Consider the following 24,318-nt stretch of genomic DNA (forward strand, 5'->3'; position numbering starts at 1 on the left):
CATTTCAGACTCTAAAATGTCCATAAGTGTGAATGGTTGTTTGTGGCTGTATGTTGGCCCTGCATTATGATGATCACCTGTCCAGGGTGTACCACACCTCTCAAGCTCCAGCTTATTACCCACAACACTCAAAGGATAAGCAGTATAGAGAATGGATGGATGATGTGGTTTGTCTTAACTCTAGAGAAATAGTAACTCTAGGTGAGTTACCAAAAAAACTGTTACTGGTGAAAATACATTGGAGGTGTAAAACTTGAACAGTTGCATAAATTAGCATCACATATTTGTGTCTCATGCATACACACTTCCAACATATCACCAATATCAATGTTTCCACTTTTATTGTCAGGATACTTGCTTCATGTAAAATATTTCAATACAATACAGTACAATGCATGTTCCATCTGCCATCCTCCATGCGATTGGTTGGTTTTGTCATCACGATGTAAGGCTTGCCCACAGCATACAGCAGCTAAGCGCTCAGCCAGTGCAAGCTGCTTTGCCACGAAAACAAAACCATAAAAACCGATTAAATTATAAACTACTAAAATCATTATTTTGTCACCTTTTTTTTGTCCTTTCTGAACAAAACCCCTCAATGCCACAGCTATGGGGGCTCCACATCCTCCTAGCATGCTTCACAGCAGCTCAGTTCATTCCTCAGCTGAGGCCCTCATAGGGCTGCTCACGAACACACAAAATGAACAGACAGACAGACAAACAGACCGACAGGAGGACAGAGAATCTGTCAACGCTGGCAGTCACATAGCAGCTTTCAGTCTAATCCAAGCTTCAACAGGAAGAGGGTAACTGGCTGGGGCAGGACGTTGGTGGAGGTGTGGGGACAAGTGAAGACAAAGAGGGGAGAAGATGACACAAAAAAATATCAAGTGCCCCTCTGAACTGAGCCATCTTCTCTTGGCTGGTTTGAACTACAGGAGGGAATGAGCCACAGCACCTTTTCATCTCATCCTCCCGCCTTGTGCTTCACCCGTCAGGTGTTGCTCTTTAGCAATGTTTCTAATAATAGGGTTACGTTGTGTCATTTCGAAGAAGTGAACATTGTTGTTGTTCTGGCCTAACAGACTGCTGCAGAGAAGGTACCCTCTGTGGGGTGGGGGGAGTTTGTTGCCTTTGACCCCCACATCCCTCAGTACATTCGTTCAGGTGGGCGTGGTGAGGGCTGGGCATGTGTTATATATGTGTGAATGTGTGCCTGTGTCGGGTGAGAGGGGGGGGTTTCAGTAGCGATGGGTCTGGTGAGAGTACTGGGGGGGTTGTTGGGAGGTAGTGGAGTATCCCATGCTGCTTTGGGGCAGTGTTGTGCTTGGTCCAGGGTTCTGGTAGGCAGCATGTGGATTGGAGCGCTGCGAGGATGAAGAGAACACAAAGATATATTCATTAAATCCTATCAATGATCTACACTGAATGTTTACCTCACCTTTAATGTTAGTGGCCTATTAGTCAACAATTTCCATACAGATTATTTTCTCTGGAAAACAGTGTGTGTGAGAAAGAGAAAGAGAGGCAGAAAGAAAGGGAGCTACCTGGTAGTCTGAGGTCATGATGAGGCCACTTGAGGTAGTGGTGGGCGGGACAACTCGCACTTTCTTCAGAGGCGGACCCTGGGCGTGGCTGTTGTCAGCGTTGCCAGTGTGCCCCGCCCCATTCGTGTGGTTGTTTCCCTGTTGCTGCTGCTGGTTTTTCTACAAGTCGAAAAAATTTGATCATTTCCTATTTAGTTTTGCATTGTCAGTGCTGTAGTGAAAGTTACATCATTACATTGTGTATTTACTACCTCTTTGTGATGCTTCATATTAGCTTTCTTTATATAATCATGAAATAAGGTCCCTGTATTGCTTTATTTAGAAACTACACCGATTTCTTACTTTGTCTGCCTTGTCCTCTGGCTCCTCTTCTGTCAGGAACTCTCTCTTGGGATAGGGAATCTGGCAGCCTGCAAACACACTGGAGAAGAAAAGCAAAGAGGCTCATCAGCTTCAAACATTAATTCCCATGACTTAGAGCTAATTAACTAAAGCTGTTTTCAGGCAGAGAGAACGCAGCAGGTCAGACGCGTTCACAGCAAAAAGAAAATGTCCAGAACATACAGGCGAGGCTTGGCGTCTGAGTAGAGCTCACTTGCTTGTGAGTTTTTATGGAAATTTTATGTCTGGATTCTCACATGGGCTCACTCTGACATTTTCCAGATATTTTCCAAGGAGGCTGGCAAAAAACATTTGCATCCTCACATACAGCCCCTCTGGAAAAGCAGCTTATGAGACCTGTTCAATGCAGTAGACATCCTAACACTGTGTAACTCAAGGTAGTGGCACAGAGATAAATAAACTGGACACTTGTGGGGTTGTGTGTAATATAACTCACTCAGATGTGGGCAGGGGCTCCTCCAGAAAGTAAGGGTCCTGCATGGCCTGCTCAGATGTGATTCTACGGATGGGGTCCATTGTCAATAGCTTCTGCAGCTTTAATGAAATGCACACAAAGTTAACATCAAACAAGAAACCACTGATAGGATTCAATATAATGATAGAACATGTAACAGCTCTTTATCAAGGAATCTAAACTCACCAAGTGGAATGCTTTGCTGTCTGGTTTGACTTTATGTTTCTCCATGTACTTTATAAGGCTGCAGTTTGTATATCTGTGATAAGAGGGAGCACATGATATGAATATGAAGCCTTCGGTACAATTACCTCATGCAGGTTTATCACATGATTGAGAAAAAAAACTGTACAAAACTCAAAATATATTTTTGCCAGCAGACACAGCACTTTGCTGTGACTCTTGTCTCAGAGTTTGGAAGAAAACTGGGACAGCGGCGGTGCTCTGCACACTCACGTGTTCCTCCTAAAGTCTTTCATCAGCGTGGAGTGTTCTGGCATCTTTTTGATGTCCTCCCAGTCTTTATCTGTCAAATGAGGGGAAAGGCAGGATTACATCATTATACCATGTCACATCCTCCCTTCCTTCAAGAACCGATTAAACACATTGAGCTTTTGACTCAGAGAAAAAACTGGTTATATACATATATTGTAAGTGTGTGTGTGTGTGTGTGTGTGTGTGTGTGTGTAAGACTGAAAATGGCACTTGCTCATCTGCAAGTTTTAATACATTTACATCAATTATCTCTAAGCTTTCCAGTAGAACCAGCATCACTGTCACACATGCAGAGGGATTGTAAATTATGCCCTAATGCAAATGCAAGGTTTGATTCCATCCTTCCTTCCTTATTTCCATCAGACTGGTGAATTACACAAATAGAGCAGCAGGGGAAAAAAAGATTCGCAGAGAGATGCAGCTTAAGTGAACTGGAAAATATAGGCCCAAATGTAGCCCTGCAAGTTAGAGTTTCTGTGTTTGTGACTTGGCTTCATCCATCATGTCAGTGGATTGAGGTTATTACTGCCTAAAGCAAAAGAGAGGGAGCAAATGTAATAGTTGGCCTATGTTAGGAATAAGAAATGCTCATTCTTCTGCAGCATTTTGTAATGAAAAGGGAACAGAGTAGCACAATTGATATACATACATCGTTAAGAAAAGTACTTACTTCCCTTAACTTATTAACTAATCAGTCTAAGCTTGTATTTATTTAAGAAAATAATCAACAAACTGTTAGAAAATAATTCAATTAGAGTTAATTCTTTTTACGATATTTCTCTCTCCCTTTCAGCCTGTGGAGTCTCACCGGCAGGAAAGCCCATGACGTTAAAGATGCGGTCCAGTTGGTCATGGTGGTATGGGTTACTGGTCTTGATGTCCTCCTGGCGACAGTGGAATATGGGTTCAGACGTCAGCAGCTCTGCAAAGATGCAGCCAATCGCCCAGATGTCTGAAATAACAGCCAACACTCTCAGTTAAGCTGTCGGGGAAGGCAGCAGAGTTGAACTGCACATGATCACACAGACTGTGACAGATTGCGTCGCAGAAATTCTCACCGATGGCTTTGGTATAGTGCCGAGCACCCAGCAGTAGTTCAGGTGCTCTGTACCAGAAGGTGACCACCACAGGGTCGAGATCGGCTAAAGGCTTTAGCGGTGAATTAAAGAGACGGGCAAACCCCATGTCCGCTAAAAAGACAAAACACATTAGTTGGAAAAGAAACAAACTTAAACAATAAATTACTTTTTCTTTTTAAAAGGGAGCCATTATACGTACCAATCTTTACTCTACCCCTCTCTGGCCCTTCCCCCATCACTAAAATGTTTGCTGGTTTCTGGTGGAGAAAAATGACACATGGGGAATTTTAAACATTCAACTAGAATCCAAATTGTTTTATATACAAAGACAGAAAATCAGCTTAGGTTGATACAGCTTTGTCCTGCATGTGGTGTGTAATTAAAACTATGTTGCTGCCCCCTAGTGGTATTATCTAAAATAATACACCAACCATTTCCACATCACCACTGAGTCAGTGATGCAAATGGAAAATTATTTGGTAGCTGTTAAAAAAAATATACATCACTGACAATACTTTGACAGAATTTTTAAACTCTTAATTTTAAAGAACGAATTGCAATAATAGAAGAAAAACTACAACTATGCTCAAAATAAATGTTTTTGCAAAAAATAATCTATCAATATATCAACTAGATCATAGAATATTATAGATTTAATGTACAGATAATAATCAATACACTGCTGAAATCTAATCCAACTCAATGCAATAAATCTATTTTTATAAATGTTGGCAAACATGTATAAAACATGCAATTATGAAACATGGCTAGACCCACACAGACTGACACAGCTTCACAGACCCTCACAACTGATTCTCTACTCAAAAACAATTGAGTCTTTCATCAACTTGTTTTCCCTTCTACCTAAATATTTTCTCTTCCCCCCCAACCTCCTCTTGTGCTGTTCCCTCTCCCCCTCTCTCTCCCCTCTCCCCTGCCCAATCCTCTTACAAGGTCTCTGTGGAGGACCCAATTGGCATGGAGGTAATGGATGCCATCCAGGATCTGGTAGAGCAGAGACTTCACCATTCCTCTAGGCAGCTGAAGTGGCTTTTTATTGGCCTTGGATGCTCTGTGAAACTTAATGATGTGCTACGGGGAGACAAAAGAAAAATGATTGAGCTGTGTGCGTACGTGAGGAGTGACATGCATCATTTTGTGTCCCTTTTCTACATTTGTATGGTCGCAAATGCAACATATAAGCTGCAGGCAGTATGAGTAGGGCTGACGTTTGTGGCGTGCCTCTCCACTTCTTTACGAGGGGAATGCGAGTGTTGCAGCGCTGCGGCAGAACATGGCATTTTAACTCAGTGCTGATAAGCTGCCAGTTGTAGCTGCCAACTGCAAAACAGCAGAGCTTTGGACTAACAAATGTTGACGACTCCTTGGTGTATGTGTGCGCTCTAATGAGACTTAGCGGTGCATAATTAACACCATTTTGAGTTTGTATTCGTGCAACTGGCCGATGGTGAATGCGAGTATCTGCATCAGTAATTTTGCCTTGATGAAGGTGTTTGCATTTCTCCCAAATATTCACATATGTGCAAAAAACAGTAGAAGGCCTAAATATTTATAACCTTAACTAAGTTTGCACTTAAGGATATGCTGCATCTGCATGTGTGAAGGTCTAAACTAATAAACCACAATATGTTCCATAAGTCATGTCATGCAGCTTCAGTGTGTGCTGTGTGTGTGTGTGCATTTTACCCAGAGATCATGTTCAGCGTAGTCAAAGAGCAGCCATACTTTACGGTCTGCATGTGACAGGAAAACCTTCTGCAGGGAGATGACATTAGGGTGCTTCAGCTCCCGCAGCAGCTGCAATACACAAACTCATAGTGAGAATCTACTGCACTGAAGACTGTACACAAAGCAGTAAACACAGGAACATTAAAATGCAATTCAAAGACATGGCTCTGCAACGAATACTTATTTTAAAAAGCTTTCTAAGTTTAATACGTTGACAAACTGAGAATGAGCTGTCCATGTAGTCTGTATTGTCTAATCTCTGTGTGCATTACATTCATGTCTGATTCTAAATGTTCTTCAGTGGTTATTTCTAGCTTTTCCAACTGATGTTGTTGCTGACTTGCCAGAGATGTTGCATAAAGGTGTTAAACAGAGACCAAATAAAAAGCAGAGTGTAAGCAGTTCTTACTGCAATCTCTCTGCAGGCTGACATGGAGATGCCAGTGCCTTCAATCTGCTTGAGGGCGTAGTCCTTATCATCCTTCCTACAAACACAGAGGCAGAGCAACATCAACACCAAAGCAGACTGCGGGCCTCCCGAAGGGTGTCTGCACAGAAACATAAAGGGGGGGCACTTGGCAGCTGGCACGGGGCCTCGGAGAAGAGCCCGAGTTGCATTACCTCCAGATTTGTGTAATCAAGCTCACCTCTGAGAATCAAAACAATAGAGGGGGAGAGGAAACAGGCCCTGTCTGGCAGCTGGCAAGGGACAAACAGCGCACTGGGACCAACTCTCACTTGAATGAATTGGTTACAACCCCTCCCTCCCCCTGGCCTAAATCTTCCCATAAACCCACGCTTTGTGCCTCCTCAGGCCTCGTCCGACTGCTGCAGCACAAATTAGCTCGCAGAGTCTCATAAACAGCAGCCTCCTCAAGCGAACACAAACATCTTTAAACACTTTGGGGCTCTTTCGTGTGGTTCCGGCTGCCAGTTTGTTCCGGGGCTGTGGTAATGGGCCTGGTAGCTCGAGCTGCCTTCAGCTTGTGTCCGGACACAGTTACGGATGTCACAAGGGTTTCATTAGAGAAGTAGGAAAAGGGGAAATAAGTTCAAGGATTAGGTGACAGTCTGGTGGTCCAGGTTTGAGGAGCTGGCTGCGAACCACAGCGTTCAGTCGAGGACAAATCGTGGAGCTTGGCTGCATTTTATTTCTCCATCTTTCCTCGTCTCTTATTTAATGTCATCATCAAAAGTAACAGTGGACAAAAAAAATAGAGTGGTTATTTTGTTGCATACACAACTGAATCTCTAACTTTTTTTGGCTTTTCCGCCGTGCAAAATCATCAAGCGCAAAATAAATCTCTTCTGACACCTTCACAAAAGTCCAAATGGAGGATGACATATGCACACAAGTTGGAGTGCACGTATCCACCTCATGCACAGTAAAGGAAAACACCTCTTGCCTGGAGAAAAGGAGCAGTGAGATCGTCAACAAGTGCTGACACGTGCACCTGCTGTCTCCTCACACTCACCACATCCCCTCTACACTCTCTAAACCGTGCTCAAGGAGATCATGCATACAACAAAAGATGCCTGCAACACATATCTTATAACATATGCAAGTGAGGGAAGCCACAACCTCCCCTATGAGCCACATGTCAGTGCTATTTAACACAGCATCATCCTGACAGAGCAGGAAATGCTCCTCCACCTTGTTATTCCTCCACGTAAACGTCTAACAACACGCCTCCTCTGCTGGTGGCCTCGAAGGGGGGAGGGGGGGGGGGGAGGGGGGGACATTAGAGCAGTGTATTTGGGGGAGAGAGGCTGGTTCAGCGGCTGGTTCAGCGGCTGGAGGCCTCGCCGGTCATCAACTCACCCATCTTTTCTCTTCGCTTTGTAAACATGGCCGTAGGTGCCTCTGCCCACTTTGCATCCCTCGTACTCGAACAGGTCCTCGACTCGCTCCCTCTCTCCAGTCAGCTTCACTTTGAAGTCATAGTCCATCTTTCACCCCTGCTCCGGGCGCAGCGTGTGTCTCCGCCGCTTCCTTTTTCGTCGAGCGTCGCCTTGGGAGGCGACTGGGCTACTCCGACGAGCTCGCTTTGGTAATTCGGCTAGTCGCCTTTTTCCCCCCCAGCGTGGCCCTTTGCTTCCCTCAGCCCCGCGTCCACATCGAGCTCCCGCGGTCGAGTGTGGTGTGCCGGCGGTGGTCGGCGAGGGTCCCGGTGGAGAGCGAGCCCGAAATTGAATTCCTTTCTCTGGCTGCGGAGCTTCTCTCCGCCGGTATCTGCTCCGAAGAGACGCACTTCACTCCCGTAACGACGGCGGATTGGCGCACGGCACTGTCGTGAAAACGTCGCGAAGCAGAGCCCCTGCAGCAGAGAAAGAGATCAACAGACTGAGAGCAGACTAATAAACCACGTGGATTATCACACTCTTACTAAACCAGAGAGAGCCTCCGTGTGCACATATTTAAAGATTAACGGACAAATGGTGGAAGTAAATGGGCCTGTTTTATTTACAACTTTACTACGGAGCACCTGGAGTACTACGGAGCCCCAGAAGTGCCAAATCTTGGGCGCACAACATAAACAACTTGTGCACACACAGTTAATATCTGCGTAGTAAAGACATACGTGGCCGATGCATTGAAGACAACATCAAGTCACGTTTATAGCTTTTCGGAGTTTGTTTATTTCTCAAGTATTATGATTGAAACACGGTCCTCCCGTCGCTTGAGCCTGTTTTTCCATCAGTACGCGCAGCAAATGATTCCTGACAATCCTCTGTACAAGAGCAACAGGCATTTCTTTGTGTGATATTCCCAGGCGTAAATAAAACTGGAATAGCTTTCTCTCCATGCTATGGCACAAATATGGTGGCTGTGTGTGCATTTGAGGGAGTAAAACACAAAACATCTTCTTAAAATAAATATCTTACAAGATTAAAAAATAAAATCATTTGGGACTTAAGGGGCTCCGTGCTAACTATATATCTATTTATGTCTATTACCTCAGTGTAACAGAAAATATTGATATCATAAATTATTATTATTATTTGCTTTAATTTGATAATAAAAAATCATCTCGATAAGATATTTATCTGTGTAAAATAAGTAAATGATCAATCAATAACTCATACCAAATAGAAATACTAAAAAGATAATTACCCTTTTTATTAAATTCTTAAATGCAGGAAATATTTAATAGTAGAATGGTCATGTCATCGAGATGTTGCAAAAGCTGGTGAGAATGAAAGTGAATGTGTGCGACAACAAACAACAAGGCAATGAGCTTTTGAGGGAGCGGTGAACAAAGCAGTGGCAGGAATGAGACCTGAATACTTGGAATACTTGACACAACCTCTACCAAAAACGTGTTGGCATTGGCTACACTTTGCTTTTATATATGTTGGTATATACAGTACATACAGTATACAGAAATGCCCAGATAAATGTTCTATAAGGTCTGTTTAATACACAGCTTTATGATTATTTCCTTATTTTATGCGTGATCAGATATTAAGTTTGAGTGCAAAACGAAATTAGCGTTTTTTTAAGTGTTATTCTATAAAGAAATACCTTTTTAACCATGTTTAAATTGATAAAGACTGTGCATAAAGATACATTATGTTTTAGGAGATCCTCACCACACTGTAGACTGTTGAAGTCTAATTTAAAAAACGATCGAATCATTTTGTTGATGTGAAATTATGAACAACAAAGCGATGTGTTTTGCAACACCTAGGAACGGATGTGGTCCGGGAGGTTGTTCGTGACGGACGGTTTTGAGTGTAGCACCACTGGTCCCATCTTGGTTTGAGAGAGAAGGGAGAGGAAAGCAAACCGTCCATATTACAGCTGCTTTGTCAGGTACTAAATTCCGTTTAATGTCCTTGTCAACTCATGTAAAACTGTGGCGGGGTTGCGTGTTGACGTCCACGCACAGTGGGGGCTTGATAAAACTGTGCGTCACGTTTATATATGGGGAGTTATTGTGACTCGCAGCTCGCTGACGGCTGAGCTAATGCCGCTAACACTGGTGTCGACGGGCTAACGTTAGCGCTTAGTTAGCAAGTAAAGCGTTGCGCATTCAAAATGACACCTCGCGTCTTTGTGAGCTCCTCGGAGCTGCTCGTTGTGTTAGTGCGACAGCGGACATTGTCATCGACAGGCACTATCACCTCCACTATCTATTCTTTATTACTGCTGACAACATTCTTTGTCTTTCCTCCTTTGCCCTGCGTTTACATGGAGGAGACCTCCGTTTTGCTCGTCGTGTCCCGCCTCTGTCGAGCTCTGATTGGCTGTTTGGCGTGTCCGTCATTCACGCTAGGCCGGTGATTGGTGGCTAACCAGGATGACAACGCCAGTTTTATTGCATTATGCCCCTGCCTTCAACATGGCCTTCCGTTGCTACTGTTGTAACTTGGCTAGTTTTAGCTCACATGAAGACTACGTTGTTAGCAGGATTTCTCTTTGCTCTTAGTGAATGGATCGAGCATTTATCAACATGTTAAATCAGAGGAATCTAAGCTCCTGGTATTCGTGCTACCCGTTAGCAGCGTTAGCAAGATTACTGTAGCCTCTCTCTGTCTCTGGCTGTTGGGAGTATTTCGATAGAAAATGGATGTCGTTCTCTTGACTGTCGTCTTTGGTTCGAGACTAGTTACTGCAGCCCTAACTTGAATTGCATTGATGGCCTAGTATCTAATACAACACAATATGTGCACGATCCACTGCAGGGCAAGACGTTTGTTCTTTATCTTTGCAACAAGACCATCAGATAGCCAGTAGCTTGTTTACCTATTGTGCAACATATTAAGATGTCCTATGAGCATGTTCTCTTGAGCTGCAGAGGCTCTATGTGTAAATTCAGCCCTTAAAGGCCCAAATGTGAAGATGACATTCCACCCTTGACTTACACCTCCACTCATCTGTCTACCAGCACTTTCCACGGTGATGGACCCTCCTGGTGGGGGAGACGAACGGCGGAGGCAGGCAGAACGTCTTCGACGGGAGGAGGCTTACTATCACTTCATCAATGAATTGAGTGAAGAGGAGTATCGGTTAATGAGAGACAGCAACCTGCTTGGCACCCCTGGTGAGAAGGAATACATCATAAGCATGTTAACATACTGATTGCGATTACCTGCATGGTCTGTTCTACACACATTAAGTGTATGAAGTATACAAGGTATATTTTTTTATATGTTAATAATCTCCTGATAATCTTATATCACTATAGCAGAGATGCTTCTTTTTATCCCACACATAACATCCTGCATATCCATATGTTTTGCAGGGGAGGTGACTGCTGAGGAGCTGCGGCAGCGTCTTGACGGAGCAAAAGAGCGGGTTTCATCTCAGCCCCGCACTGAGCAGCTCCCGCCGACTGCTGATTCTGGAGAACAGCAGAGCAGTAGTGGTGAAGGAGAGGAGAGAGGGGCTGGAGGGAGACGAGGGCCAGGTAAGGAGAAGGAGGGATTCAGGCTTTCACAAGTTGTATTCTACGGCTTTGGATGAATTGCTATTGATTAATGAAGAAACCTCCCATAATAACATAGCTTAAAAGTGACTGGGCAGGAGAAGAGATGGCAAACAAATGCTGGCATTGCTAACACAGCTTTTTCAACTGTGAATTCTGGTAATAAACATAGTGAAAGCAGTTGCTTTTCGTTAGGCATAAAACCACTGAACTAAAACTGTTGGTGTTGTAAGTGGACAAGAAGGAACAGTAATGTATTTATAAGATTTATCATACAGGAGAATAGATTTTTTTAATGAATGCATGTTGGTGTACAGTCTTAACCCATCTATTTTTTACAGGAGGCACAGAGCCTGGAGCAGAAGCCTCTAATGGTGACTCATTACTGGAGTGGCTCAACACTTTTAGACGTACTGGTAATGCTACTCGCAGTGGACAGAGTGGCAACCAGACATGGCGTGCCGTCAGTCGGACCAACCCCAACAGTGGAGAATTCCGCTTTAGCCTGGAGATCAACATCAACCATGATCAGCCTGAGCCAGGGGAGCATAATGATGCTGCAGATACTGCAGAGCTGCCAGTGACTGCCCCAAATACAACTTCAGCCTCTATACACACTGCTTCCTCCTTCTCCAGCCCTCGCCCCTCTGCCATGTCAAGGCCAGCTCCATACCCTTCCCCCCGCCCGGCCCTCAGTAGGAGGATGCAGACACGGCGTACACGCAGCAGTGCTAGCACTCTTTCTGTGAGCCCCCCGGCACTTCCTGCCCCAGAGCCCCCTTTAGTTGCTGCTCAGAGGAGAGGTTCCACTTTGCACTCTTTATCAACACCTCCCACTGTTCCCAATCCTCCTCTTGATCAGACTGCACCTTTGCAACATCAAGCCCTCAATGCTGAAGGAGAGCAGGGGCATGATGATATGTCCGCTTCTGTAGACTGTCCTCGTGTATCACCCCAGTCTGGGTCTCAGGCCCCAGCAGTGGGTCACGAATCTCGTGGCAGTAGGACTCGATCGCGTGGTCGTGCACGTAGAGCTGCAGGGGGGGGTGGGGTTTCATCTCGCTTGTCTAGGCGAAGCCGCTCACCCTTGCACAGAATAATACCTGTTAGCACCACTCCACCATCCAGCAGTGGCGTCAGTGGCTCTAGCATCCACACTGTTGAGCCAGGCAGTGGCACAAGCTCTGTTTCCATGGAGACAGGAGAGGCTGTGGCAGAACCTGCAGCTCTTACAGAGCCAGCTGTAGAGACAGGAGAGCGCGAGAGTGAGTCTCATGTTACAGGAGCAGGAAATTCAGCGGTGCGACGGCACCCAACCATCATGTTGGACCTGCAGGTGAGAAGGATTCGACCCGGTGAGAACCGTGATCGGGACAGCATCGCCAGCCGAACACGGTCACGTGCACGGGTTGCTGAGAATACTGTCACATTTGAAAGTGATAGTGGTGGATTTAGACGCACCATCTCCCGCTCTGAGCGTGCTGGAATCCGCACCTATGTGAGCACTATCCGGATTCCACTGAGGCGCATTAGTGAGACAGGCTTGGGGGAACCCAACTCCACTGCACTGCGTTCCATCTTGCGCCAGATTATGACTGGATTTGGGGAGCTGAGCTCACTAATGGAGACTGAGGCTGATTCTGAAACTGTTCCACCCAGTCACACAGATGCTATTGGCACAAATACTAACACCAGCCCATCCAGTCGTCTGCATGCAAATGAGAGTGCAGTTGGCCCGGTTGGCACTGGTGGTGTCGATCAGGAGAGGGTGGGGCTGGTTGGAGGTGAGGAGGATCAGGATGGGCAGGCCAGACTTGGAGGTGCAGTAGTGAGCACCACAGAAGGACGGGCCACCAGCAGAGACACCAACAACCTGGTAGAAAACGGTACTCTACCCATCCTGCGGCTGGCACACTTCTTCTTGCTCAATGATGAAGAGGATGACGAACACCCAAGGGGCCTGACCAAAGAGCAGATTGACAATCTCTCCACACGCACCTATGGTCAGGCCAGCCTGGAGGGAGAGATGGGTCGTGCGTGCAGCGTGTGCATCAATGAGTATGCCCAGGGCAACAAGCTGCGCCGTCTGCCCTGCTCTCATGAATTCCACATCCACTGCATTGACCGCTGGCTCTCTGAAAACAACACCTGCCCCATCTGCAGGCAGCCGATACTTGCAGTGCATCATGACTGAACTATTTGCTCTCAAACACAACTGTCATGTTCCTGGCTGGCTGAACTGAGCAGACCCAAGTTGGCTTTGCATGTACATAGCGCTTTCATGGTTTAATTTCTTTGAAAAAAATCCATTGTGTCGAAGTTGAAGAAGGTTAAACCAAAAGTGCGGAAAAGAAGAAACTATAAATGCAGAGAATTAACAAAAGTTTATTTTTTTAGACTCCTTGTTTTCAGCAACTTATTGTTTTAGTTTCTTCTTCCTGTGACTTGTTTCGCTGATCTCTGTCACCAAGCGTCAGATGCCCGTGTCAATGGATGGCATTAATGCTTAAGGGGCTCCAGTAGCTGCTGCTGACTCACTTTAAATCTTCAATGTCTGATACATGTGATGTCCTTGTCACATCTGGACTACACAGGTCACTTCTAGAGATGATTTATTCAGTATAAGCTGTAAATAACTCACCAGTGCTTGTATGTTAGGGGTTTGAAGCAAGATGCTCCTCACATACCATCTGTTTAGAATGGAAACAGGAAACCTTTAGTTTTTTAAACATTAACCATTTTAAAGCTTCGACGTCCATTTTAAAATTTTAAAATCCCTTTACAGTTGGTTAAGAAATGTTTGATTTATTGTTATGTGTATGAGCAATGTATTTAATTTTGAAATGCGTTTTATTCAGCACATCTGATATTATTTGTTTACGCTCTCTCTCCACACACCTGGCCCATAGAAATCCAATTTCTCCGTTAATAACATTAACATTACCCATATGAGCAGCTCAATTCAAATGAAAGGCAAGTGATAATCAGGAATTCAGAGTTGTAATTTAGTTTGAGTTGTGCAATACAGAGACAGTTTTTGTTTTGCTTATAGCTGTTGTTTACATTGCAATGCCTGATTATCATCTCCACTTAAAATCAAAGTCTTGTAAACCCTGAAATCATGTTTCCTCTTGGTTTCTGTTTCTTACAAACACATTGAGACCTGTTTCATGGAGTTGCATTGAGCAGTAATTCAACACACGCTGAGTAAAGAAAAAACTGGGTCATCAATATTTCTGGAGTTTTTAATGGTTTTTATCTCTCTCTCAATTTTTTTCATGAGAAAATTCGGAGCATCTGCTGCATCACTGCTCCCTAGCTACATTCACTGCTAATGAGAATCTGTAAACAACACATCTCTTCCTAATTGGGTGTATCAGCTCCAGTACCATAACAATACATTAATAAGGCAGTGTTAATGTTACAATATTCCTATATGCTCTTCATGGTTTGTTTTTCCATAGCGTCATACACAGATGTTGGCATTTCTAGTGTAGCACCGGTGGATTATTTAGCTGAACACCCTAATCAGTGTGTTCCCACCAGGGTCATCATTAATAACAGGAGCTACTGTCACTAACAACACTGCAGGACTGGTGCAGTATGGAAGAGGGTGCGAGAGTGGGATAAGTGTGTATGGGTAATTGTATGTGTGTGTTTGGGCGGATGTGCACTGAAGGAAAGGTCACGTGTTCCAATAAACCTGGTTCTCAGAAGGCTTCTGTGCAGTGGATGTGTCCACTTGGAGACGAGGAGAAGGTTGTGGCCACTCCGTGCAGAAGTGAATATTTATTCTGTTCCTATTTAATAAAATGGAAATCAACTTTTGAAATATGTATTGTTAAGATGTGTGAGAGTAAATAAAACAGTTATGATGAATATGTTACTATGTAATAAAAATGAAGACATGGGGTTTTCTTCTCTGCTCCTTAACAATGGAATAAAATGCAGCTTTGTTATGGCAGGAGATGTGGTTCGTGTGTTTATGTGTGAGAGGCTTTGAGTGACGGAGGACAACAAGCTTTAGTATGAAGCCATATTTGGGCTAAAATGTAAGCAGACATGGAATGAATGACAACACTGAGTCAGTTTACTGAGGGAATTCATAGCATTGCTACACATTTTAATATTTAAATGTAAATAAACAGCTACCGTGAGCTTAAAAAAACTGCAATACAAAAATTCCAGCTCATATTTTTCATATAACCTTAGGACTCTCAAAAAAACACAAATATTCGTCTATTAGTTCTTAATGTTTAAAAGACACGAGAAAATGCGTCTAAAGCCCGGGTGCGCGCACGTATCTCATCATCCGATGCGCGCTCCTCTGCTGAAGCGATGGGCATCTGACTTGTAAAGTCAGAAGAGAGCGAACAGTCGCCTTTCAAAATAAAGCTTAACATATTTTCCTGTTTAATGTAGGACCGCAAATAGCAATTTACATTAGTACTTAATCAAAGATGAATTTGTAAAGTAATCGATTTAATATTTGTCCCCACATTTCCTAAAACACAGGTTGAAATCTTGCTGTGTACCATGAACAGTCCAGAGCCAAAATACATTGAATTTACATAGAATGAAATAAAGACCGCAAAATGATTTAGCTGAAAGTAATGCGCTTGTCTATTTTTTACACTAACTGATTAATCAACAAATCATGTCAATTCAAGTTTAATGTGAGTAAAACCAAAAATAATATCTCAAAAGTTACATGGCAGAAGAATGAATACAGTATTAAATTGATTATAGTGTCATACAACTAACATATCATACAAATGTAGACGTGAGGATTTCCTCTTGATCACAGATGTGTGCTCTTATTATTTTATCTGGGATAAGGTAAATACAGATATGCAATTATATTTGTGTCTGTAAAAGGTGCAATGATTTTTGAATACAAAATTTGGGCAGTTTGTTTTATTTTAAATGTTAAAAAAATATGAATATGGCACCAAGGAAATTAACCTAAAAATAAACTTATAAATACAAGAAATGCAGCTCAAAGTGCTTTATGTACAATATAGATAAACAATAAAAACAAAAACATGTTTATAAAAACAAAAACATGTTAGAAGGAAAAGTGTTTGTGTCCATGCATTTGAGAATTAAATAAAATGTACAAAATACATATCTAAACTCTGAAACAGATAAAGTAAACAAGTACAAATTGAATTTGGATTTATTAGATACACTGGAGAGTGAGCAGATCCACCTCGTCTCTACTTTGACGCACTTTGTTTTGAAAGCCGGAAGTCGCCCCCATCTCCCTCCTCTCGTCTCAGCGGTGACTGACTCCGTCCTCCAGCACATCACCTCCAGCCGAGAAATAATGACCCGTGAGCAGTGGCAGCAGCAGCAGCAGGAGGCGGAGGAGGAGCGGCCTCAGCCCGGGTCCGGAGCAGCAGCAGCAGCGGCGGCAGCGGCAGCAGCAGCAGCGGTGGCGGTCTCCTGCTCTGTGGGGGAGCCATGAGCATGACTCCGCTCCGGCCTCCTCGTCCCAGTCTCACCGACACTCGTCCACCAGCAGCAAGATGTATTTCAACCGGAGAGCCAAGAAGATCCACAGCGAGGGAGGTAAACAGATACGACCTTTATTTCATGTGTTTGGAGTTCCCCTGCTTAAGTCGTGAGCTGTCAAAGTAAAGTCGTGTCGGTCTCCCTGGTGGAATCAGGCCTGATGGAGCGGCCTGTTCAGAACCGTGCGTATCTCACTATGTGCTCGGCATATTAACTGGGGGGATGTGATGGAACGGGAGCTGCCCGGGACTGCGGCATGCATGTGGGGGGGAGTTAGCTCTGCTGTGCCGGTGTTTATCCTCCAGTCTCGGTTGGCGATGCAGGAACGAGCAGACTGCAGGTGTCTGGTAAATACATGGATGGAAGATAACAGCATGTTAATGCTCTACAGGATGAATGAGAATGACCTAATCACCATTTATATAATGTACTGGAATGAGCATCATTATGGTGTGGTGTTACATAATAATGCAACAGCCTCTTGTATCTCGAATTGCACCGTCACCTCATGGGATCTTTTATTAGGAGGTTTAGAATACATCTATAAGCTCATTTCATGTTCGTCCATTTCCAAATATCCGTGACTATTACAAAAGTTGTTTTGCTTTTCAAACGTGCAACACAAGCTGCCATAGATCAGTCCGAGAACAGCCTATTAGCTCCCCGACTTAAGAACCACGTGACCGTCTAAAGAGCGCTCCTGACCCTGAGCCCTGCACATCTGAGTGTCACCTCAGCTCACATCCAGAGGAAGAGCTGCTGCACACATGAGCCTGTGTCTGCACGTTGCTGTGTTGTGTGAACAAATGCCCATGGCAGCCTGCGCAGTGTTGACTCCAGCTGCAACATCTTTTTTTTTGCAGGAAGTGGCTTTAACTTCAGAATTGGAAAAAAACAGCACACTGCAGTCAGTGGGTTCCACACAATCAGATGAGACTGTCCTAGAAGAGCCAGCTCATCCCGTGGCCTTTAATAGTGACAGGCACATATTGTATGGCTGCATTGATGTTGTGTGTGTGTGTGTGTGTGTGTGTGTGTGTGTGTGTGTACATGCCTCCTGCAGCTTCCAGAAATAGAAAGCAGGGCAAACTGCGAGCAGAGATGAGCCAACTGGGCCACGCTCTCCAGAGGTTCCCAGATATTTTAATTGTTGTTTGAGAAAATAAAACAGCTGGATGGTTTCACACCGAGGCAGCGCAGGTTTATCAAATGAAAGGTCAAAGGTTAAAAGCTGTTGAGGAAGAGCATTTTCACAATATAGTGACAGACACATAAGCTTTTAACCTTTATGTTTGTATTTAGCTTCAACAGCTCTGTTACAGAAAGCAAAGTATTCATTAGATAATAAAGCATTGTACATTTGATATAACTAATAATGATTGTTCCATATCTGACCCACTGTGTTGAAGTTTGGGAAAGTACTCGCAAAACATCTTTCAGTTTTCGTTTTACAAGAAATGAAACTGGAATCACCAGTAGAAGTTGCTTTAGAGATCCGTCAAACCCATTATTCATTCAGTGAAAGTTGTTGAAATTAAAATACTGTGTTCTGCAAATTATGTATAAAGCTCATAAGAACATCCAGAAATCTTTATCTTTAAAAAAACGAGATTCAGAACCAAATTGGGGAAAGGAATCAGTTTATGGAACAATCTCAACAAATGATCTAATAACAACTACAGCCAGTATGTTAAGGAAATATAATGCAATGTATGAATTATTGTGACAGGTAAATCATTTTGTGAGCTTCTTTGAATGGTATATAATGAATTGTAACTTTGGAACTAATTGAGGGATGTGTTGGACTGCAGCTATTTCAATTTGTCTAATTTTATTGAAATATTTGCTTTGTTACTTCACGTCTTGTGAGAGAGGGGAAGATTATATAAGATTATTCTTCTCTCAGCTCCTTCTCCTTCAAGAGTTGAGATTTTGTGTTTGCATTTAAATTGTTTTGTTTGGTTGATGAATGAAAAAAAACTTCTATAAAATAAGTAAATATTTGTTGTTCAGCCGGTGGACTCACGATGAGTCACACTGCTGTTATTAGTAGTTTTACATATCTTATTTGATTCTCATTTGGCAAAACATCAAGTATGACATTTACTATATAAGTGTTCACCGGTGCTATATTTAAAGCACAGAATGGTAATGGGGGGTGGGGTGGGGGGGGTTTACAGTGTCTGTTATGTAAATGTGTTCCCTCCCAGAGTCTCCATGCTGCCTTCACTCTAATCTCTTGACGCCTGACCTCTTGAGTCTTTGCTCCAATTAGTGAGTGGCCACATCCCTGCTGATGACGTCTGCAGCTCCCAATCTGTCACATTTACTCCCAACGCGTCCACACAGAGGAATTCTTTCAATTGTTTGTATTTAAGAAGACCTTAAATAGTGGGTGCTACTCTCAAACTCAAAAAACACTTCTCTTATTGGTTGAAATTGCTTTTTTTACTGCAAAGTGAAGTCACAGTATGAAGCTAAATAAACTCTAATTAAGATGTTTTATAGGTTTTGCCTATTGCATAGCCTAATATGGATTTAAATGTAAGGAGTGGTCTTGTCATAGTGTCGTGGGTCTAGTTTATAGGCGCCATGTGGCTCAGCCAACTGTCAACAATATCTTCTGTTTGGGGAAGATAATGAGTCGTTGTCATGGCTGCCAAACAACTGAAGATGCCATTCGGGAGATAGAGACACCTAATAATATGCAGTTGTCAGGTAGTTACATGAGTTGGCCATAGGGGGGCACTCTTGGGTAAGCTACAAGCATTTTGGTCCAGTCCATTTCTCTGTCTAACTGTCAGACCTCCATGTTTCACATGCAGGCATGAATCTCATCTTGCGTATCATTGCTTGCAGGGACAGACGCATACAGACACATTGACAGTGCATTTATTGACATATAGATGTGTGTGGTATGTGTGTTTATTTACTGGTTGTCTTGTGTGTGTTGTTTTCTCCCGCCGCGGCCTCTCTGGTGCCCACAGAGCAGTTAGTGTTGACCACCATTAGGCAGGAGGCTTCTGAACTGCAGGACCCAGGCCAGGGCGCCGGCGCTGACATGCGCGCCCGCCTCACAGACAGGTTGGACAAAAGTGAGTTTGCTCGAATTAGACTGGATGACGCCCAGTTTGAGTCCCAAGGTGCATGTGGCCATGCCGTGCGCAACAGTTCGGAGCAGCTGTCTCCCGACCCCCGGCCCTCATGAGCTACACTGTCTAGTCACTGTCTAGGTTCTGGTCTAAAAAGGTTATAACGTAGCCGTACTGCTCTGGACCCTGAAGAATCTGTAGCTCCTCTGGGCCTGGAGTGATGAATGCTGAGCAGGAATTAACCCTCTCACTGCACGTGCTTGTAGATAGTGGGGTGACCACATATGTCGGGGGTCTTTATGCAGCACATTTGCATGTTCCAGTTCCAACAACACATGCATGTATGGACATAGCATGCCTGAATAGACATGTACATGAGCACTGCTGCATGCATGTATGACAACATGAGCTGGGTTTGGAGCAGGGGCAGAGGAGTAGCTGCATGTCGGGGCCTTGCATTGCATGATTTTTAATCTGTGGGTGTGAGAGAGACAGTGTGTGTCCATCATGCATTGTCAGTCTTTGAGTGTGTGTATATATATACGTGCATATGCATACATTAGTGTAATGTATGTTCGTGTTGAGGTCCCACCTGTAGGATAATCTGGTTATGGATTAGCAGCAGGTGAAGTTGCAGAGCAGACACAGAGGGGATTATCATGCTCGTTCACCCGGACTCCTAAGAGGCTTGCCTTATGTCCTGCTCTGTTTCGGTGGAAAACGGACCCAGTAGGAGCGCACGGCACCAGGTCAACCAGGACCTGCAGATAGGGCCTGCAGGCCACCTCGGAAACTAGGACGGCCATGGGACGTAGGGGTCGCTCGGTCAGACGGAGATCTGTCGGTAATGCTTTCTTGACCACACAGCTGGATTGTGGGCTAGACAAACGGAATACATGGGAAGGTGGTTGTGGTTCAGTGTTTAACTCGAGAACACTTTGGCAGGAGCTGTTGCTGTTGAGAGTATTAAAACCTGAGGTGTAGCTGTTAAAAGGCCAATAACTCCAAAAACTTTGCCAAGATGGGGTCACAAAACTTGAAGGGATAAAATATACATGCACTCTGATTTGCCAAGTGCATTCATCTAAGTGCAGTTCCATCTAAAATGGTTTGACAGCTTCACAGACACTGTCGGGGCAGCTGTCCTCAGTGTGGCTTGTGGGGGTGAGTGTGCTTCATCAGCTGGAGGCAATTGTAGCTTTTCCAATGTAACTGCTGTTTCAATTAGTTGCTATTTTCTTTTCTGGCTCATCTCTGGGATAATGCGTGTTTGGAAGATTTCAGCATGGCTTAAATTGTATTAAATGTGTCTCCGAAGCCATTTCAAACACAATTCTGGCAGTTGTGTGACTGACACAGCCGCTGAGGGAGAGACGCTCGTGGCGGTCGTTGATATGCGAGTCGAAGGCCCGGGCACGGGACCAGGACCAGGTGTTTGGTGAAATATGCTCTGCCATACTGGAAAATGTAGATGAATTATGCAGCCGGCCTCAATCCATTATTCAGGAGGCTGCTTTTTAACTGCGAAACTTTGGCGCCAGGCCAGAGCATGTTGGGCTCAGCCCAAAACACAAAGGTCACACTCCATCCATTTGTGATGAGTGAGACCTTCTTCTAATGTTATATTTTGCTGACTTGTGTACTAACATTATCCAAAAATGTTTCCAACAATGTTCAAAATCCCCAATTATATTCAAGGTGACAGGACGTTTCATTTTGGTCGCCTTTTAATTGCGTCAAACCTGCTCTACTTGTGACTTTGCGACGTATGACGAAGGACAAACATGCCGCTGCTTTGCGAGTCAGCTGCTTCTTTGACAAATATATACACAGGGCTGTTTTTAAGAAAGCAGGACACGTCTCTAAAGAAACCAAGTGGGTGGCAGGCGGTGTCTTACCAGCAGAGTATGAGATCAGGCGGTTTCTCGATGAAGGATCAGTCTAATCTTACCTTCTCCGGCTGCAGGTTATCAGACTATCAGACCTATGGTACCTGTTTCGCTATATCCCGGGTGCTTCAAGTGCAATTGACCCAGTTGTGCTCTGCTGAGGGGATTTTCTGCTGACTCATCAGTGTGTACGGAGGTGACTGCATGAATCAAAGCCAAAGTGGGGCTGCTGAGGAAGCCGTTATTGATCATTCGTACAGGGTTAAAAAGTGGAGATATGGGCAGGGGGATTAGAGATACCGGTAATAGTTTTATACAAGCACAGAAACTAGATGACGAGGAGGGAAAAGCGCATAAGGTGACAGCAGAAATGATGACATTATCGTTAAGGTGCATTGCCCTTCGCTACTTGCATCATCCTTAATCATTTCCCTAAGAAGCGCTTGCTATCTTGATTGACCCTGTGAGGGGTTTGTGATGCGAGTGACTTTTTGGTCAACAGGTAACAGCCTGGTCATAGATACAGAGATAAGATGAAGGGTGTTTGCCTATTATCATTTTGTCCGGGTAGACTGTGACCTTTGCTCTCCGGCTTGTGCAGACACTTTGCAGCCATGGTGTTGAATACCAAAGGCTGGAGTTTAAGCCCCTTAAATCTCAGAGCAGGTTTCTTTTGCAGAGATAGAATGATGCACTGTGTATTGCAATACAAAAACTAGATTACCTCTGTTAAATATCAATATCAAAAAGCCTCCCCTATAAAATAACACACAGATGCCCTCAGTAGAAAAAAAGATGCAGTAATTGTTGCTGTTTCCTGTAAACACATGCGCTTCATGTCTCCCTCGTTGGACAAGTGGATATCTAATGTGTCATTAGTGATGAAAGCACATAAGCCTGACTGACTGCCTGGTGTCTGGGCTGTTTTTTTACGATTCCTCGCCTCCCTCAGAACGACATGTATAAGTGGAAAATAACGATATTAGCCTAATTGATTGACGAGGGGAGAGAGAGAGTGACCCTTCTCTTGTGGGATTCTAGTGCTGCAGAAACTGGGTTTCAGGGCCGAGGAAATCCAATCTGCTGAGCCCCGCCAGTGCTTATTCTTTTCTAAATTATTGATGCATTTAGTCTGTTGTTGTTTTCACACACACACACACACACACACACACACACACACACACACACACACACACACACACACACACACACACACACACACACACACACACACACACACACACACACACACACACACACACACACACACACACACACACACACACACACACACACACACACAGGCTGGGCGATATGGGCAGAAATGATGTCAAGATCGTAAAACGCAGCAATTACATCTGGTTTAACCGATCTTCACGAAATTCGATACACGCGTGTATCATGACCGGACGAAAAATAACAGGCAGTCGGCCATTTTGGTATTTTTGGTGGCCATTTTGGCCGTTTTACTTGTTACATGTATTTTAAACAAACTCCTCCTAGAGCTTTCATCAGATTAACTCATATATTCCTTTATGTCTTAGACTGTTATCAAAGGCGAAAGATTTATTCGATCTGAAGAGAAACAAGAGTGTTTTTGACCTGAACAGATCTTAGTCTGTATGTAGTGATAGTGATAGCACCACCTTCTGCCAAAAGGAGGTAAGCCTCGTTTTACAACTTTAATTAGATTTACATAAAATTTTCACCGCATGGGCTGTAACGCGTGACGGACGCAGGAAGTGACCCGTATTCATTTCCTGTGTGAAACCTATCCTTCCCACACAAAACGCACACAACACGGAGCCGTTTCACCCTCCCCGCGGCCGCATCAGGTCCCGGGCCCGCACAGTGCTGCTCGCAGTCAGTTCAAAATGTCTCATGCAGTAATTGTATATAAACATTCTCAAGAGAAAATGAGTGACTGAAGGAATATTCTAGTAATGTTATGTGAAGTGTGATTGGGATGCAGTGGGTTGAAGTGATCTCCTGATGGATGGCCTCTCTAACCCCTGGATGTCATCTGAGCCACCAATGTGCATAAACATTCTCAAGAGAACATTATTGATTGAAGGATATTAATAAGATTCATATAATAATGCTGAGTGGGATTTTGCCTGTGTCTTACCATAAATGCCTTTTAGATAATAGTCTGTTGTTGTATCACTGGAGATGCTGAATTGCACGTGCACTTTTTGCATGTTGTGGAGAGCAGAAACCTGTGGTGGTCAATGCACTGTTGCACATGCATCTCATTGGGAGGCAGTGGCATGACGTGATCTCCTGATGAATGGCCTCTACCCCCCCTGGGATGTCATCTGAGCCATTTGTGTGCATAAACATTTATCAAGAGAATATTAGATTTAGACTACACTCAAATGCATTGTGTAGAAAGTGTCATCAGGCTTTTGGGGAGTAGCTTACCTGTGTCAAAGGCTTTTGAGGTAATACTCTGCACATGCACTATTTGCACCTGTGGAGAGCAGGAACCCTGTGGTGGTCACGGCTCTGTGGCACATGCATCGCGGTGCCAGAGGCAGTGACGTGAAGTGATCTCCTGATGAATGGCCTCTGCCTCGGGGAAGTCATCTGAGACATCCACCGCCACAAGCTGAAGGCGACACCAGGCTTCTGGCCCTTTAAAAGCGGAGCCCTGTCTCTG

The 24,318-nt window shown here is 44.2% G+C and overlaps 3 protein-coding genes and 1 long non-coding RNA gene across 8 annotated transcripts in view; 2 read left to right on the forward strand and 2 right to left on the reverse strand.

The window, feature by feature from the left end:
- Positions 1–324: 324 nt before the first annotated feature.
- On the reverse strand, positions 325–8,197 carry cdk8 (cyclin-dependent kinase 8). Its single transcript, XM_034572120.1, has 13 exons — positions 7,549–8,197; positions 6,136–6,211; positions 5,685–5,795; positions 4,929–5,069; positions 4,177–4,234; positions 3,957–4,088; positions 3,707–3,850; positions 2,860–2,929; positions 2,590–2,662; positions 2,386–2,483; positions 1,890–1,968; positions 1,548–1,706; positions 325–1,367 (listed from the first exon to the last, which is right to left on the reverse strand). Exons 1-13 carry the CDS (start codon positions 7,674–7,676, stop codon positions 1,242–1,244), a joined length of 1,395 nt encoding a protein of 464 aa, XP_034428011.1. The 5' UTR covers positions 7,677–8,197; the 3' UTR covers positions 325–1,241.
- A 1,217-nt stretch (positions 8,198–9,414) lies between these two features.
- Positions 9,415–15,123, forward strand: rnf6 (ring finger protein (C3H2C3 type) 6). Its single transcript, XM_034572121.1, has 4 exons — positions 9,415–9,543; positions 10,619–10,774; positions 10,976–11,140; positions 11,500–15,123. The coding sequence occupies exons 2-4, from the start codon at positions 10,633–10,635 to the stop codon at positions 13,350–13,352; spliced, it is 2,160 nt and encodes a 719-aa protein (XP_034428012.1). The 5' UTR covers positions 9,415–9,543; positions 10,619–10,632; the 3' UTR covers positions 13,353–15,123.
- A 1,140-nt stretch (positions 15,124–16,263) lies between these two features.
- Positions 16,264–24,318, forward strand: part of atp8a2 (ATPase phospholipid transporting 8A2) — a 50,837-nt gene continuing 42,782 nt past the window's right edge. For 2 of the 5 annotated variants that reach the window (XM_034572122.1, XM_034572124.1), the window contains exons 1-2: positions 16,602–16,732; positions 19,663–19,770. In XM_034572122.1, coding sequence (XP_034428013.1) covers positions 16,690–16,732; positions 19,663–19,770 — 151 coding nt within the window. In that variant the 5' untranslated portion in view covers positions 16,602–16,689. Of the gene's footprint in view, positions 16,858–19,662; positions 19,771–24,318 lie in introns of all 5 variants that reach the window. The other 3 variants (XM_034572123.1, XM_034572125.1, XM_034572126.1) reach the window with 3 other exon arrangements.
- LOC117753788 lies at positions 16,322–24,214 on the reverse strand. Its single transcript, XR_004612311.1, has 4 exons — positions 24,081–24,214; positions 20,360–20,646; positions 19,609–20,241; positions 16,322–17,019 (listed from the first exon to the last, which is right to left on the reverse strand). It is a non-coding gene; the product is annotated as an uncharacterized LOC117753788 (long non-coding RNA).

Source organism: Hippoglossus hippoglossus, chromosome 20, assembly GCF_009819705.1.
Source record: "Hippoglossus hippoglossus isolate fHipHip1 chromosome 20, fHipHip1.pri, whole genome shotgun sequence".
NCBI classification, from domain to species: Eukaryota; Metazoa; Chordata; class Actinopteri; order Pleuronectiformes; family Pleuronectidae; genus Hippoglossus; species Hippoglossus hippoglossus.

Coding starts and splice junctions, on each gene's coding strand:
- cdk8 (XM_034572120.1), bottom strand. CDS start 7,676: ATGGACTATGACTTCAAAGTGAAGCTGACTGGAGAGAGGGAGCGAGTC. Junction 4,089..4,176: donor GAGGGGTAGAGTAAAGATTG/GTACGTATAATG, acceptor TTGTCTTTTTAG/CGGACATGGGGTTTGCCCGT. Junction 1,368..1,547: donor TCATGACCTCAGACTACCAG/GTAGCTCCCTTT, acceptor TCATCCTCGCAG/CGCTCCAATCCACATGCTGC.
- rnf6 (XM_034572121.1), top strand. CDS start 10,633: ATGGACCCTCCTGGTGGGGGAGACGAACGGCGGAGGCAGGCAGAACGT. Junction 10,775..10,975: donor CAACCTGCTTGGCACCCCTG/GTGAGAAGGAAT, acceptor TATGTTTTGCAG/GGGAGGTGACTGCTGAGGAG. Junction 11,141..11,499: donor TGGAGGGAGACGAGGGCCAG/GTAAGGAGAAGG, acceptor TATTTTTTACAG/GAGGCACAGAGCCTGGAGCA.